This window comes from Penicillium solitum (genome assembly GCF_028829755.1).
Source record: "Penicillium solitum strain IBT 25940 chromosome Unknown utg000003l_segment0_segment0, whole genome shotgun sequence".
In the NCBI taxonomy this organism is placed as follows: Eukaryota; Fungi; Ascomycota; class Eurotiomycetes; order Eurotiales; family Aspergillaceae; genus Penicillium; species Penicillium solitum.
In genome coordinates, this window is record NW_027072123.1 from 3,359,034 (window position 1) to 3,375,136 (window position 16,103).

At 51.0% G+C, this 16,103-nt stretch overlaps 6 protein-coding genes across 6 annotated transcripts; all 6 read right to left on the reverse strand.

Moving 5' to 3' along the window:
* Positions 1–384: 384 nt before the first annotated feature.
* Positions 385–3,501, reverse strand: N7455_005192 (uncharacterized protein; the record flags this gene model as incomplete). Its single annotated transcript, XM_040955417.2, has 2 exons — positions 385–3,166; positions 3,245–3,501. The coding sequence occupies 2 exons, from the start codon at positions 3,499–3,501 to the stop codon at positions 385–387; spliced, it is 3,039 nt and encodes a 1,012-aa protein (XP_040814173.2).
* Positions 3,502–3,986: 485 nt separating this feature from the next.
* ireA (bifunctional endoribonuclease/protein kinase IRE1) lies at positions 3,987–7,812 on the reverse strand. The gene is made up of 2 exons (XM_040955344.2): positions 4,579–7,812; positions 3,987–4,525 (listed from the first exon to the last, which is right to left on the reverse strand). Exons 1-2 carry the CDS (start codon positions 7,536–7,538, stop codon positions 4,069–4,071), a joined length of 3,417 nt encoding a protein of 1,138 aa, XP_040814066.2. The 5' UTR covers positions 7,539–7,812; the 3' UTR covers positions 3,987–4,068.
* A 534-nt stretch (positions 7,813–8,346) lies between these two features.
* On the reverse strand, positions 8,347–10,197 carry N7455_005194 (glycoside hydrolase family 76 protein; the record flags this gene model as incomplete). The annotated part of the gene is made up of 3 exons (XM_040955479.2): positions 8,347–9,215; positions 9,266–9,960; positions 10,020–10,197. Coding segments are annotated over 3 exons (1,470 nt in total), but the record flags the coding sequence as incomplete, so codon positions are not given.
* A 978-nt stretch (positions 10,198–11,175) lies between these two features.
* N7455_005195 (uncharacterized protein) lies at positions 11,176–12,213 on the reverse strand (the record flags this gene model as incomplete). The annotated part of the gene is made up of 1 exon (XM_040955367.2): positions 11,176–12,213. One exon carries the CDS (start codon positions 12,211–12,213, stop codon positions 11,176–11,178), a length of 1,038 nt encoding a protein of 345 aa, XP_040814212.2.
* Positions 12,214–13,587: 1,374 nt separating this feature from the next.
* On the reverse strand, positions 13,588–14,124 carry N7455_005196 (EthD domain-containing protein; the record flags this gene model as incomplete). Its single annotated transcript, XM_040960146.2, has 2 exons — positions 13,588–13,905; positions 13,975–14,124. 2 exons carry the CDS (start codon positions 14,122–14,124, stop codon positions 13,588–13,590), a joined length of 468 nt encoding a protein of 155 aa, XP_040809401.2.
* A 471-nt stretch (positions 14,125–14,595) lies between these two features.
* N7455_005197 (uncharacterized protein) lies at positions 14,596–15,669 on the reverse strand (the record flags this gene model as incomplete). The annotated part of the gene is made up of 1 exon (XM_040960200.2): positions 14,596–15,669. The coding sequence occupies one exon, from the start codon at positions 15,667–15,669 to the stop codon at positions 14,596–14,598; it is 1,074 nt and encodes a 357-aa protein (XP_040809420.2).
* Positions 15,670–16,103: the final 434 nt, after the last annotated feature.

Consider the following 16,103-nt stretch of genomic DNA (forward strand, 5'->3'; position numbering starts at 1 on the left):
CATGGAATTGCCATGAATGGTCATCGGATTTGTCGGTCCTATAGTTTTTCAGAACACATGTCCCGAGTCGGAACTTAAGGCCGGTTAGTATCACGCAACAGCTGAGGCACATGCGAATACCAACATAGAGTTGATAGGCACACTTTACAGGAATACTAATCCGACATTCAGCAATTTCAATACAGAAGTTAGGTGTCTCTGATGTCAACAGGGTTCAACCGCACTATTTGAAATGAAAATTACATTTCGTGTTCAGCATTGGTTCAATATCATACACTGGTGAAAACACTGTACAGGATCATGTCGATGTTGATAGAGATAACAAAGGAACGCATCGTACGCATGAAAAAAATAGGATATCTTAAAAAAAGCAAAACGTGCATGTTAATTGGATCGCTGAGCCCAGGGTTTGCGCAGTTTGACTGACTGGCCATCGGGCATGATGTCGCCCGAGTCACTGTCGCTCTTGCTATCGTCATCACTGCTAGAGTCGGAGTCGGAGTCGGAGTCAGAGTCGGACTCGGACTCGGACTCGGACTCGCCGGAGCTGGGCACTTCGTACACATCGCTGCGGGGAGCCGGGGCGGACTTGGGCTCAGGTCGCAGCCTAGCAGCCAGTTCTTCCTTCTGGCTGCTCAGCATGCCCTTGAGGGTTAGCTTTGGTGCTTTTGCGACAGGTTCACGAGGGGTGGACCTTTCCGCCTCCAGCCTCTGTTCACAGACTTTCAGATTGCCTCGCAAGACTTCAAGCTTGGCGCGGAGCGGCTTTCGCTTGCTGTATTCGAGCCTGGAGTTGGCCACTTTGCCCAAGAGGGTTTTCATCTCAGTTAAAATGATCGTAAGCTGGGGATCATAGTTTTCCCGAAGCTTGTGTTCGATTTCAGACCTCTCGGCTGCTTCCTTGTCCTTTTGTGCTTTCTCATCCAGCCTAGCCTGTTCCTTCGTCTTCTTTTCAGTCTCAACTTGCTGGGTCAACTGTTCGATATCAAAGCCAGGTGGGTAGACCACTTGACTACTGGATGGTGTTGCCTGAGCATGTTCGGAAGTATATTTAGGTGTTTGTTTATTGATCTTTGCCTTAGGCGTGGCCTTGCTAGGCGTGGAGGTTGAAGGCGTTCCCAGGGTAGACTTGACAGCGGAGGTGGGCGTCTGCTGAGCGGGCTTGGCCTTGGACGTGGGCTTTCGTGCGGTTGTGCTCGAAGGCGTCCCCTGGATAGTGTTGGTGGTAGGGGCGGACTTGCTAATCGCAGCATTGCGTGGGGTGGAGCGTGGAGGGAGATCCAAGCTAGAAGCAAGGCTGTCTCCCTCGGCGAAAGACACGGATCGCCTCTCCGTTGCCGGGGAATCCTTGGCACGGATAGCGGACTGCAGCTTTTTCGTTCTGTCAATTGCAGGAGTTTGTTTGTTCACATAAGTAAAAGAAGGCGCATCGGCAACATTCACGCTGCTACTTGGGAAAAGCGGTGCACCAAAAGAGTTCTGGGTGGATGTTACCTCGGATTCTTGCGAAAGATCCAACCTGGCGGGCTGCTTGCTAGGAGGGCTCTGTGTAATCCCCAAACCAATTCCAAACTGAGGAGGTTTGGGAGGCGCTTCATTCTCCTCTCGAACACTGGCTTGTCGAGCTGGGCTCGAGAAGGAAGGTGCACGGACTCGTTTTCGCAGTGGGCTCGTTTGGGCAGATGGAGACTTCGATATGGACTGGCGAGCCTGTTGAGATGGCACAACAACTGTAGGCACCGACCGAGGAGGGGTAGATGGGGGGCGGGTCGAGGGATGGGCCTGTCCCTGACGAGCTTCTTTGACCGACGTGGGCTCTTCGGAGGCCTGCTTCCGCTTGCGTGATCGAGTCTCATGGGTTGTACCGTTTGTTTTATTCGAGGACTGGGAACTCCTAGTTACAATAGGCTCTTCCATCTGTACATCGCCCTCTAGATCAATCACATCCCCAGTAATGGGAATCGAGAGATCAATGCGAGGCGTGATGGGCTCATCCTGGGGTCCATCCTCTTCGCTGGCCTCAGAGTCCGATTCGGACTCAGACTCAGACACGGATTCGGATTCAGAGTCAGAGCTGTCGGAGTTGTCAGAACCAGCCTGACCTTCTGTTTTGCGCTCAGCGTTCTTCTTCTCTGCTTCAACCTCGTCGTCCTCGCTGTCGCTTTCCTCTTCGCTCGACTCCTCACTGGAGATCCCGATGACCGTTTTCACTTGCTTTTCCTGCGGGGGTTGGGATACAATGTTAGCAGCCACTGCCGCCAGATGTCCTTGTCCGTTGACTCCATTCGTCATGCCCGACTTGAATGGTAATTTCACGATACGCTGCGGAGCAGAGTCTGGTTCGATATCACTTGAGCTCGCAGTAGCCTCCTCAGTAGATTGCGTCTGTTGGTGGGTAATGATATGCTTGGGTGCAGACGACGTAGGGGAGGATTCGGCATCATCTGGCATTTGCGTAATTGTTCGCTTAGCTGTACTACTCGCAATGGGTAGCTTGACGAGGTTGTGCGGCTCAGGCTGCGGTTCTGGTGACTCGGCAGCTACAGATGCGGGTGTCGGTTGGGACCCGGTGCTTGATGCTTGTCGCTCGGCTGGTGACGGAGACTCGCCAAGCTCCTCACTTTCGCGCCTGAGAGGCGGCGTGCCAGCAATTGTAGGGCCTGTAGACTTCACTGGTGGGAAATCGGTCACAGGATCGCGAATTTCAACAGAAGAGAGAGGCAAATCACGATGGCGATGCTCCACTGATGACTTCCGAGCTGAGACATGAAAGTTATTATCGGTATGCTGAGTCGATTCAGGCGAATGTTCCCATTGGATGTGAGACTGAGAGATAGATCGAGAGTGACTACGCACAGATTGAGCGGTACTCTCTTCATCTTCTTCCTGAATCGCAGGGAATTGGGTCTCCATGGCTTCCTTTTTATCCTTTATAGCACGCTTGCGCTCGTAGGCAACAATAGCAGCATCCCAATCCTGATCGACAGAGGGGAATCGCTCCGGGGCGGCCGCGGTAGGCTTTTGAAGGACACGAACGGAGCCTCGCTGGTCGAGGCCATCGGTGCGGGCTTTTCCATAGTCAACCCAGACATCAGCAACAGTCAAGTCGGGATAAAGATCGAGGTCCTCCTTCGTATCGTCGAGGATTTTCTTGATCGCAAGCGGTCTATCAATGAACAGAGTTAGCAATCACAGTTTCCTGGAGCAGGTGAGTTTCTCATCCGTCAAGTATATGAATACTTACTCCAGCTCTGGGTGAAGCTTTGCCCAATGTTCTTGAATCATGCCCGCGAGACCACCAAGTGAGACCTCTTCGGGATGTTCGAGGACAAGCAAGAAGACACCAGGTTTCTTCAATGTCGTCGAGACTGCAGATCCCTGGCTGGAGTCATCGTTGGTGGTCTTTCGTGCGCCGAGGAAGGTCCTGCCCCAGCTGGAGCTCGAGTTCGAGCTCAGCTGCTCCCGCGGGTAGACTTTGATTGAAAGTCGGAGAAACACCATTGTGTCAATAATAGAATACGCAGCGAATGCGCATGCAGCCGATAATTTTAATTGGAGCGAGCAATGACGCGTGGGGGGGGGGGAGGAAGTTGAGGTGAGGGTAGTCGCTGGTAAAAACCGGTAGAGCTGGCGTGGAGAGGTAATTAATGGTCGGGAGGGAATTAAGAAATATGAATTTATCAGACACGCATGTCTCGTCAAACAGACAAGGTGCCAAACACCAAACGGAATGATGTAGGGTGAGTGGGTGAAAGGGAAAAAAAAAACGGTGCAGAACGCGGAAGAAACTGGCGCGAAGTAATCACGTCGGCAATCCACTTATCTCCCGGTGTCTCATAAGACACATCTGCTAATCTATGTGAGGATAGGAAAATGATCAATTCATGCTGTTTTATTCCTGCTGGGTTCTTATGAAAATGGACTGATATTCTAAAGTTCCGGGTGCCTGGACAGTTCCATAAAATGTAGATGATCATTGCTAACCTTGGAAACCTTCAATATACAGAAAAGATAAATGCTTTTAGTATTTTCATATATGCCTTCTAAAAAATGTGTCTGGACATAAATCTATTCGGGTGGCACAAAATACCTCCTGAAGCGGTCATTGCGAGTCAAATCCAGCTCAACAACGACCGCATGACAGCTCATCAACAAGCTGGGGAACCTGTATGTCCAGAAATTGAGATATCCCTCGGGCAAGCCGCCGATGTTATCCTTCAGATGATCAGGCATGTCATTGTAGTGATTGCGCTTGTTGCGGAGAGCCCTCAGGAGATCCAGCATCCGGCCTCCGGTGTACTTGCGCTGCTTGCCGAGATTGTCTTTGAAGTCTCGCGGCAATGAGCGCAGGAAATCCATTTCAGGACCCATTACCCGCTCAGCCACTGATTCCAGGCAAAGCAGTGAGTCCGATGGAGGCTCGCGGGGCTCGAATTCGAAGTGGTCAGATACGTCGCAGAGGAAGGTCAGACGGTCTGATGGGAGCCAGAAGAATGGGTGCATCAATACAGCGCTTGCGTCAGGACTAGAAATTCATGTCAGTAAGTTGAATGTGTTTCTGCAAAGAAGGATGCTTACCGTTGGCGAGGGTCTAGAGACAGCATGGAGCGGATGAGATCATCCGCCTCAAAAGCGTAGTCGCCTAGGCGATTTAATTCCTCCAAATCGAAGTGGCCCTTGACGATGTTTGCCTCCCGCATAAACTTGCCATTTTTGTCGAATGGGTGGCTACCACGGGTCAAGACGTAGTAGAACACACAACCCAGTGAGAAGATGTCAATGGCCCTAGTAGCGCGGCGGTTTGTCTGCGGATCCACCACAGCGGGCTCCGAGGACTCGGTGTGCTGCGATGCGAGAGACATAGGACCGTCGTCATCCACCAGGAGTTCAGGGGCACGCCAGCCGGAGGTTCCAGCGGCGTGGGCGGTGGTTGCCCGGAATGAGCTTTGGTTGTCTTCAAGTTTCTTGCACAGGCCAAAATCGGAGATAAGGAGCCGCAATGACCGCGAGACACTGCGGCCACGCGGCATGGCGACGAGAATGTTCTGCGGCTTCAAATCACGGTGGACGATCTTCAAAGAGTGCAGGTAACGGACACCCTGGGTGATCTGCCGTAGTACGTCGGGCAGATCTAAGCCAGTTTGGACTAGATCCGGGTAGCTAGCGGGGCGCTCAATCACATCCTGAAGAGATGCTGGGCAAAGCTCGAGGCCAATATACAAGAACCCGGTGGCTTGCTCACGACAGAAGTATCGGATCACGTTATGATGGTCATCACTTTCCTGCAATAGGCCCACCTCGTGGGATGCAATGTCATAGAATTCCATCAACATACGCTTGACCGCAACGTCTCTTCCATCGAACGAACCGCGGTAAACCACGGTGCCATGGCTGCCATGTCCAAGCACGACATCAGTGAAAACCTGAAGTCGACCGATACGAACAACACCATCCATCTCCATAATCTCGTTCGAAACCGTCCGGACCATCTGAACATCGTGCTCAGGTCGAGGCTGGGGGGCTAGGTTATTGGCCTGCTCCACGACCTGATCAGCCCCCTCGGGGCTATCACCCTCACTGCCAGGCTTCTTGCGACGGCGGTGGGACTTTCCTCCCCGAGAGCCACGAGCGCGGGGCTTTTTCTTTGGTTTTCCAGCCTCGTCGGCGTCCTCGTCATCAGGCCCACGTGACGGCTCACGAATCTGCACCCGCGGAGTGGGATCTAGAGCGTGGTCTCGGGAGGCACGCGGGGTTGATCCACCATCTGGTGATGCATCATCCAAGTCTAAACTTACCGTGACGTTAGGAACTTGTTGGGTTGGCGTAGATGAACGCTTGATATCCGGGGCACCGCCGACAACAGGCGTCGAAGGGGTCGAGAGAGAAGGCTTATCACTTGAGTTGATGATGTTCTTGAGGTCCAATTTTTGCTTGGCCAAATCGCGAAGGTGGTGCGAGTTGAAGTAGATGAATGTGCAGATGAACAGTAAGATCAACGTCACGACAATATCTAAAGCATTGTCCCAGCTCTTGCGAATGATCGCGCTATTTCGCAAGGCGGGAGGCAACGCCAGCTCAGAAGGACTGCGAAGGAGATCTCGCGGTGTGTCATTTGAGAGTTCAGAAGTAGATGACCCGGCGATTCTAGGAATATGCGGACGGATGATCCGAGGGCCAGTGAGAGAGTGAACACCAGCCAACGCATTCCGCTGCTGACGGGCAGACAGACTCATGAGTGCTTGCCCCTGGCGGAAGAAGTCTTTGTCATAGCATTGAGCCATTGGGGCGCGGCCGGTGGCCAGGGGATATGTTTCCTCTGAAAAAGCGTACCAGCCCCCTGCCTCAGTGCAATCGATGAATACGCGCATGTCCCTTTCGTCGTTAAGGGATCCATAATCCGGATCCGGTGGCTGAATAGGTTGTGAGAGCAGGACCAGCGGGGTCGAGGCATCTGGTGCATCTTTGTTGGCAGGACGAACCACGTCGAAGACTCGCGCCACAGGAGATGAAAAGCGCTGGGTATAGCGGGGCCGATCCATGCGTGAGTGATCGAATCCCAGCACAACGCCATCATGCATACTGTAAATGTGGCTTTCATCCATTGTCCTGTAGTACTGGCTCTGTAGGTCCATATCACGGTTGTTCGGTGCCCACTCGGAGTATTTCAATGTGCAAATTGGATCTCCCGTCTCCGTATTTTGTATGGCGACCGCATATTCAACCCGACCAAGAACCAAAGTACCAGATGTCGACTCGCACTCATCGGAGTCCAGATCTTCTCCGTTCACCTTCCGACATTCTGGTGCGGCGGTAATCGGACCACGGGAACTAAAAACTCGCAAAATACTGCCAGTCCGGGCATCAATGGTGTACAATGTAGTTTCTTTCCGGGCAGTATAGGTCACAGCGGGCTCGGTGCCGGAATAAGGGGTTTCGTCAACAAGCTGCTTCACAGTTAATCCGAGCTTTTGCAAGCCAGCGTCCGGGGCGGGGCTGTAGATATATAGGCTGCCATCTTGGCTCGGTTCGACGATCCATAAAAAGTCGTCTTCGGGCTGTGTATCGTCGAAACTGGAACGATTCGCTCGGTGGTAGACGCTTTCGACCACAGGACTACTCGGGACCTCGAGGGCCCAGCGAGCAGTCCCGGTCTTGCGATCACGGGCGTGAATTGTTCCGTCGACGGTCGCCAGCAGCACAAAATCCTCAACCTCCCAGTCCTGCAAGGACCGCGCGTGAAGCTGCGAAGCCAAGCCCGCAGCAGTGCTGCTGGCTTGGACAGGAGGGGCTCGAACGGCACGGCCGGAGCCTGCCAGAGCCAGAGTAGCAAGGGCGCTCGCATCGTTGGGTTTCACGATGAATGGTGCGGCCACATGGGCTGCATGTTGTTTTGATGACTCTTGCGCTAGTGGCACAGAGACTCGAGAGATAGGGTCATGGGCATCTGATTGCTGCAGCGGAGCGACCAGAGTTGGGAGAAGGAGGAGTGCGACACTGGCGGGCAGTGTCGAACGGACGCCCGGCAGCCGCCACCGCATTGTAGAGCTGTCAGCACAAAGATTGAAGGGTAGGTGAACGATCGAGGGAACGAAGGAGGTAGCGGAGGGCGTCTCATGGGCCGATGTTATGGACAAAGGTTTAACGGTTCAAATGAAAGTGTGGAGCGAGTCGAGAATCCGGGTGGCGGATCATCCCCCAACCCACAACTGGTTCAAAATAGAAAACAGTAGGAAATTCACCTGTAGTCTAATAATGCAAGATGAAGAGATGGGGAGAATGTCAGAATGCAAGAGATGAAAGAGGTGAGACTGGAGAGCATATGTGCAGGCAGAGAGATTGTGTGTAATACACGTGTACATTACAGTCTGTGACCAGTTTTTCGCGCCTCCACCGCTGTAACGGTAAGGTATGATACTTTAGCCTACGCACGCCTTCGATCTACACTAAATACAGCGTAGCCTAGAACAATAAGAACATTCGAGAGTGTCTTATCCCTTATCCCCTTAATATACTACTCCCTGCATAGGTCTATACATAATCAATTAGTTGACTAGTTAGAGTAGAACATAAACTATACCTAAGTTAACACATGTAACCTAACTTACCCCTCTAGGTGTGTTTTATATACGTTCTCTAGTCTGTTCTCCATAGTCACACCATGATTGATCACTTTAGACGAGTCCTTCACAGTGGATCTTTCAATACTGATCATAAAGACTGAACCCCCAGCCTTTCAGAAGGGTGGGTCAAGTACCCTGCCCAGCGTCAGGGGTAAGACCAATCAAGGGCGACACAACACACTATGAAGAAAAAAATCGAAGTCCATTATCACCAAGTTTTTTGTTAAAAAAAAAATTGAACTATGTAGATCAAAGCAGCACATCCAACGCCACAACCCCGTCCTCGTGCAGTACACGCCGGAAGTGTCAGTGAAGGGGAGGGGGAAAAAGTTAAAAAAAAAAAAAAGAAGGGAAACACAAGAAAAATCAAGATAGATACAGATGTAGGAGGATGTTGCCACAGAAGCATGTGGAGAGAAAGGGATTATAAAAAAAAAAAAAAGGGATCACGTATGATCCCAAGAAAGAGAAGAGGTAGATATGAAACGGGAGATGACCTTAGCCACCGCGGATCATCCAGGTCACGGCAATAGCCCAACCGCTGACAAAGATGACCGTCAAGACGCCTGCACCTGCACGGTCACCGGTACCGATGGTGTTCAATACGGGGACTTTGTTATCCGACGTATTGGTGCCGGCGTTCGGGTTACTCTTGGAGGTTCCACCGGAGGACGCAGTCAATGGCGCCTTGTTCATGAAGGGAATCAGATTGGCAGACAGGACACCCAACACAGACATCTGTTGCTCCAGACCTTTACTCCCATCCCAAGTAGCTTGCTTCCACCAGCGAGTACCACAATATGTCCCATCGTCACCACCCGAGCATTGCTTTGCAGCGGCTTGGGCCGAGGTTTTCAGCTGGGGGAAGATCAGGTCGGAGGTGCCAGGAACGATTGTAGTCAACATTCCAAGCCAGTTGGTAAAATAGGCCTTGAAGGTGATCTGGTTGCGATCGCAGTTATTGCCGGATTCGCAGGTGATATCCGCTAGAATTTGGCCGCCGGCTCCATTAAATCCCGTGGTCGGGTAGAACTGTTGAGAGGTCTTGATGAGACCCTCAACACCCTCCTTCCATTTTGTTTCAGTGCCATTAGTCTAGTCTGAAGTTAGTATCAACGATCATTTGGCAGAACAGAAGGACATACGTAGTTGTGCATATAGGCAGCACCACTGATATAGGTGGCGTAGTTGTAGGTCCATTGGAAATCGCCATGATCCGTGCACTGCGTGCCGCAGGTGGTGGTGTCGGCGATGTTCCAGTTCTTCTGCTTAAGTAGCGGGGTTGTAGCGCTCCAATCCCAAATGCGCTCGGCCCAGTCGGCATATGTCTTGTTTCCAGTGTAAAGAGCGAGGCGGGCCGAAAGTTGGAACAGTCCTCCGTTGGAAATCGCGTTCTTTGTCAGGTAACCGTCCTGGTATGGCCAAATCTGCCAGCGCATACCACCGTGGCAGCTACTGGTATCCCAGCGGGGGTACTGGGTGTTGAAGACACCCTGTGCGAGGGATACCCAGGAGGGTTCGCCGTCTCGTTCGGGGTAGTTGAATTCGGCGGCGGTAATAGCAGCGAGACCCCAAAAGACTTGATCGTCGTTTCCCAGGTACTGACTGTAGTTGCTGGGGAAGAAATTGTCGTCGCCCTTCTGGAAGTACATTCCTTCTTGAATGGCGTCGTTGAACTGGGTATCACCGGTTACGAACCAGTACATGATAAGGGTCATGAACATGGAACCGCCCTCCCACCAAGTGCCATCGAATTTACCGGGGATGTCCTTAGACTCGCGAGAGTCGTAGTACTTCATCATGGTGGTGGCGACCGTTTTGGCCGCGCTTTTGATGGAGTCTAAGAGAAGCACTGAATTAGCCAACGAATGCGATCAACCGGGGGGGTGGGAAGCGTACTCTCGTCATCGATGTTCAACTCGATAGCGAGGGCACCCTGGACGGCGAACGCGCCGCCCAGCAGAGTGGCCAGCCACTTAGACAAAATCATGTGTGGGATCTCAAACGAGTGTAAGAGCCAGCGGCATAGGGGAGTTGGGTAAAGGGAATAGAAGTTTGGAGAGAAGGTAAAGTGGTGGCTAAGAAAATATGACGGGGGTCTGGGGGTAACCGGCAACCGGGGGGTTACAGTCCCTGGTACAGTGCCGTCTAAGAATGTTAAGCTAATTTAGCGCATCAACTTGCATATTACACTATGATATTCTATCTATATTTTATACACTGAATCTACATATTTCGTCTTATCCTTTTACAATGGGAGTACTCCGTATTGCATTGCTAGATTGCTAGATTGCTAATCAATTGCCCCTAAAAATACAGCGATGACGGTTAGACTCAGTTCCTGGCGGCAAATCTGGCCCTGCAGTAGAGAAATGAAACATCGGCATAAGCACCGAGACACCCCTTGATATATCTGCATTGATCTTAGTATAACTTCTATCATACCTATAAAGTACATCATATATTGTTCAGGGAATGCCGATCTGATCCGTTGCCCACTTATGATCCACGAGATGGGAACGTGATCGTCATGTCAGAATCGAAGAGCATATGATGTATGGAGTATATTATAGCTGTTGCTATATCTGCATACAACATAGGTGAGAATAGTATCTTATTACACAAAATCCAAAACTACAGACGGTGTACCCTGAATACATACATCAAGCCTGTTGCCTTGGCTGTGCCTTGGCTACGCTAAGCTTTCAAACTCAGTGACCGCTTCCGGCAGTTCAACCTCGGCCGCTTTGGGAGATGTTCATGCCTTATTGTTCAGGTACCAAGGATCTGGCCCAAGTCTGTTCTAGACATATGCCAATATTGGTGCTGTAAAAGTAGTGTGTAGATTATTTATTTAGACTAGTTATCTGGTAGTAAATTAGGCTACCTATGACCGCCTTCCTGCCAGAATTGGCAGGCTCATGGCCACATGTAACACAAGAAGCTCATGTTCATCGACTCTACGGCTTGCGCCGTGCTGCCATACGTTCAAGTTGTAGACTCAGTGTCAGCGCCTGCAGACGGCCATGGCTATGTATCTAAGATGCAATAGTCATCATCGATGCTGACTACGACTGAGAATGTACTGCTGTCGCTCTGATCCCCACGTTGGCAACACTATCGACAACGGTGCGGGTTGCTTTTCTCCTCCTTGCCAAACGTCTGGATCGAGAGTGCGAATTTTAGTGCAATGTGGCAGTCGGAGTCCGTTGTCCTCTGGAATCCCTTCCTCTTCCAGTCTCTCGATAGCGCGAAGCTGCTCAGGATTCGCTGCTTGACGAAGCAAAGTCCAAAATTCTGCGTCGGACACTTGCCACAACACCTTATCATCTATAGACCCTGCCTTTACCAGTTCGCCAATCACCCGGCCCGTCCGCTGATATATGTCGATATGGGCCGGACTTGACCAAACATCTTTGTCGCTAGTGATATATGCGCGAGAAAGAATCAGCGCTATATGCGGATCATCTAGAACCAGCAGACGGCGGGTCGCTGTAGCACTGGGAAACGCCTTCAGTGAGCCGACAACCCTTCTGGCGTCTTCTATGGCAAGCTTGCCGAAGCTAACGGCGTCGCGTAAAGCATAGTCCAGGCGATCAGCACACAGTTGAGGCGATGGCATCTCCACTAAAGGGAACAGTTCTTCTTCGAAAACCTTCCGGTTGATCCCATGTCTGGCGAGGATGTCCGGCAGCCGCGTCATCTTAAGATAGCGTGTCTTATGTACCTCATGGTAGCTTCCTTCCCCAGGCTTGGAGAGGGCGTGATCGATGACGTGACTGAGGGTGGTATGAGAGATGTCATGGAGAAGAGCAGCGATTTGTTCTTCAATCGTGGCACCAACTCTTCGCACGAGTACAAATGCACCGACCGAATGTTCGAGCCGTGTGACTCGCGGTGTCAGGCCCAAGAATCCAGTGACTCCATGCTGGCAGATTCCTTGCAGTCGCTGCACCTCTGGGCTTTGAAGAAGTTCTACGAGAGCTGGCTCATGGACCAGTTCCTCTCCGTATATTTCATCTTGGATCAAGATATTATGATTCTTGATGAGTTGGTGTGTCTGGAGGACGCCGGCACTGGTAGGAGGTGACATGTCTGTTGGACCAACATGTATTGACAGAAGCAACCGAAGCAGGATGATTAGGAAAGGTATGTGCGCGGTCGAGGGGGTGTAGCTTACTCACGCTGCTCATCCCTACACTCACCTGGGCAGTTACCTAGGTAGCACTCAATGAGCAAATCAGAGTACTCAGATGATGATCAGGTGATGCCCAGTGATCAAAAAGCGGCAAGAGGTGAGCACTAAAACGGAAAGGGAATGGGCTCGAGTGCCAGGCATTATCCGGTATATAACTATAACTAACTAGTTATCAATCCCCTTTACTTATTGATAGTCCAGCGCTTAGAAGATATTTCGGTTCTTAGTGCTATATCACTATTGCGGGCATTTATATCGTCTCACTGAACTGATCCTACACCATTTTAGTTCTAAAATATTCTTAGCATGCGCAACAAACGCCGAGTCTTCCTTTCGATACAACATCGCAATTCTCCCTCTGTCGGAGAGAACAGGCAGCGGCTGGGCTATGCCGCATACCACTGGGGAATTCTCATTTGCCCCAAAAGTCAAAGGCGTCAAGTTGCTATTTTTTCGACGTAAGCGACGGAGTGCTCCTCGAAGATTCACCGAACAGAGTCAATCTTAACCCAGAATTCAACTGGCTCTTTCGAGAGAAACAAATCTGTGTTCCTACTACGAGCGCCCGTCTTCTCGGAATGGTCATGATCGGAAAGGTCCCGAATGAGGTGATCTGGGAGCAAATCCGCGGTCTTCTCGCGGCGGTTCAAGTTCCTAAAAATAATGCTGTGCCGGAGCAAAACTGCGTCAGCTAGGCGAAAGCTGCGGTTTGCAAGCTTCAAGAGAAGGGTCTGACAGCTAAATATAACCTCGACCTCGACTTGCTCATGGACAGATCGCTTGCTTTTGCGGATGAACGCATACGCAATCCGGAGTCTACCCCTATCAGCATCGATTTCATTGATTGATCTATGTCACCTGCAAAACGCCCTAAGTCTTATTATCCCTTAAGAGTCACACATGGTCCAGGGTGGGAATCGTATGCTCGGCCCCTCACCAGACATGCTGTGGCACGTCTACTTTCCGTCAGAGAATTTGTTCCGCCCTAAGCTCGTCATCATATCTGTCTATAGCATTTTCTAAACCATTATACCAATCTGGCCGATCTAGCATACCGTCGTGTGCCCTAGTATACTCCTAATATTCCGGGTACTAGCCGCTAAATCATCTGAGCAAGGAATGCGAGCGGAGTTTCATGGGTTTTGAGATTTATGTACATAGTTCCATAGATCAAAACATAGCCTGCAAACAAATAGACCTCGGCAATTGAAACATATAATAAAAACTACACTAGCAAGGTTCGAAGATTTGCTTAAAAAAACAGCATTTTCACAGCGTAAGTTCAATAGAAGACGCCTCTTCATAGCTCTGATACTGCGACTTCCCATCAACCAAGTTCACCGCCTGCTGATCCGCGATGTAGGCTTCCACCCATCCAAGTTGGGCGACGACACCCTCCTTGCTGATATAAGGCGCTTCGATTGCCTGCAGAGCAATGAAATCTGGGTCGGTGGACACAGTCACCAGGTCCGCGATGTCGCGGAAGTAAAACTCCACGGTCGCGTCGTGGGTGTCGACTGTCCAGCCGTTTTGCAGACGCTCGCACGCGGAGCTCAATAAATTACGCACTGGCGTTGGGGAGAAGTGCTTTTTGCATGTTAGGTTTGACTGCCATTTGGGGGTGGGGGATTATGTTGTAATAGAATGGTGACTTACGTAGCTATAGCCTTGTAACTTATGGCGTTGATGAATCGCCACTGCTTTAGGGATATACACCTCTGTGATGAAGCGGTGGCATTCTTCCTCGGAGGCAGCTGGGTTCCGATGGTGGGCGAGGGTCAGCTTTAGAAGGCGTTGCGGGGCCATGTTGGATTAGACAAGGATGTTCTGGGAGCTTCAAATGGTTTCGTGGCTTTGAAATGATAGGCTCGGGAGGCAAGTCACTCATGTTCTATTTTATATCCCTCTCAGGTTTAATTTACATCCTATCCAGCTGGTCATACAAGAGGGAGGGCCTTGTAGGCAGAAAGACCTCGCCGGTTCCTACAGCGCCCGCCGAGTTGGCCCAGTGCTTGGTGTTAGTTCGCCGATTCGGTGAAGTCAAAAAAATGATTACAGACAGCGCCGATAAAATGCAAAAGCTCGCAGTCCTCTCTTCTGTCTAACATAATTCATCGTTCATAATTAGAAAAGTGCCGAGCGCCCCTCCGTTGCTCGCCTAAAATTCGACACGCGCAAATCAACCATGGCAGTATAAACGTCGTGACTGTCTTGGGGATGACGTTGTCTTCTATATATCTATATAGACATTTCCGATTGTATTCGCCATCACCAGCGTTATTCACGCGATTGTCGACCTTTATGGCAACAGCTTTGCAATTGTGCTGCAACCTGCATTAAGCGGCTTTCGTGTTCCCGGACCGTCTTCATCGCCATTTTGATTGCGTTATTCTCGCTGGATGGACTAGACGGTCGACTGGTGTCGATTTCGGCGTTCTCGCTAGATACAAAAGGCACCGTAAGTTTGTCCACCGAGTCCCCCAGGCTGTCTAGTAGTTGCAAGGCTGACTGGATCACTAACCCAATGTGACTCGCTGGATCATCGACGGAAAACACTCCGATTTGTAGCGAGGGCAGTGGAATGGGCATGCCTTTGGCCAACGCAGCACCGAACTTTTCAGCGGTCTGCGAGAAAGTATTATAATAAGCTTCGATCAGCCGCATGTACGTAGATAAGGCATGCAACAGTGACAGTTGGTCGAGCCTTGTTCCTGGCTGTAGTGATTCCGTATCTGAAGTTCCAGGCGTGCTTTGAGGCGTGGCGATAAGCTGCTGGAACCGCGAGGAAAAGGTAGAGGATGCGGAAAGCGGCATTTGCCAATGCGTATTCTGCACAGCGGGCGACTGAGCTGAGGAATTTCTATTTACTCGCAAAAGCTTGATTAATCGTTGCGTGAGAAGGAAAATGATGTCGATCGTACATTCTGATGACGAAGGGGAATTGGAGCTATCTGGTTTGGTGGTCATCGGGGCTGGGTTATATAGCAGGGGTTTCATCGACGTGAGCCGAATTAAGTCAATGTCGAGCTCCAAAAGATCTTCCATAAATTTTTGTAGAAATTGAGTCTGTGAACCGATCTTGCGATGGGAAGTGGGTCCCAACGATCGCTCCGATTTCTGAGACGACAGTGGCGGGATGTCCGGGCCGATTTTGTTTCCAGACTTGGGCACAGTTGGCCCGGGAAACGATTCGAGTAAAGAGAGTTGATGATCAGTGATTTGAGCTTGAGCGTAAGGAGCCGTATTGTGGGCAGGAAAACGTGAGAACATGCTAGATCCCGAAGGTGCTCCGGGAAGATTTAGAGGCGGTGTCAAGCTTTCCGGGAAGGAAATGTCCTGGTCGACGCCCATGCATAGGTTCGACAGCGTCGGCTCGGGGGTCTCCGTACCGGAAATCGGGGTTCTGTCGACGGTGAATGCTTGACGATTATCTTCTGCATATTCCCTTAGAAGCAGACCCCGGTATTAGTGGTCAGACTCCGTGTGTTCTAGGGGGTCAGGGGTACTCAACCTGTTCAGCAAGTCAATATCTCCCAAATGCGCATTCGGTGAATAAGGCATCTGGGACGCCAGTCCCATGGCCAACGGCCTGTCGCTGGTCCATTTGGATATGTGGGAACCGTTACGGCGATCCTGATGGGTGGGCCGATGCCCGCGGTTCGAAGGACTAAACAAGCAATTTGCGCCCGCTCTCACACAGCGGCTGCATTCCCCTGACTCGTTGCGGTGACACCGTAGTTTGAGGTCATGACAGCGATCGCAAGCCTGTCGCGATGGTTGTTCGT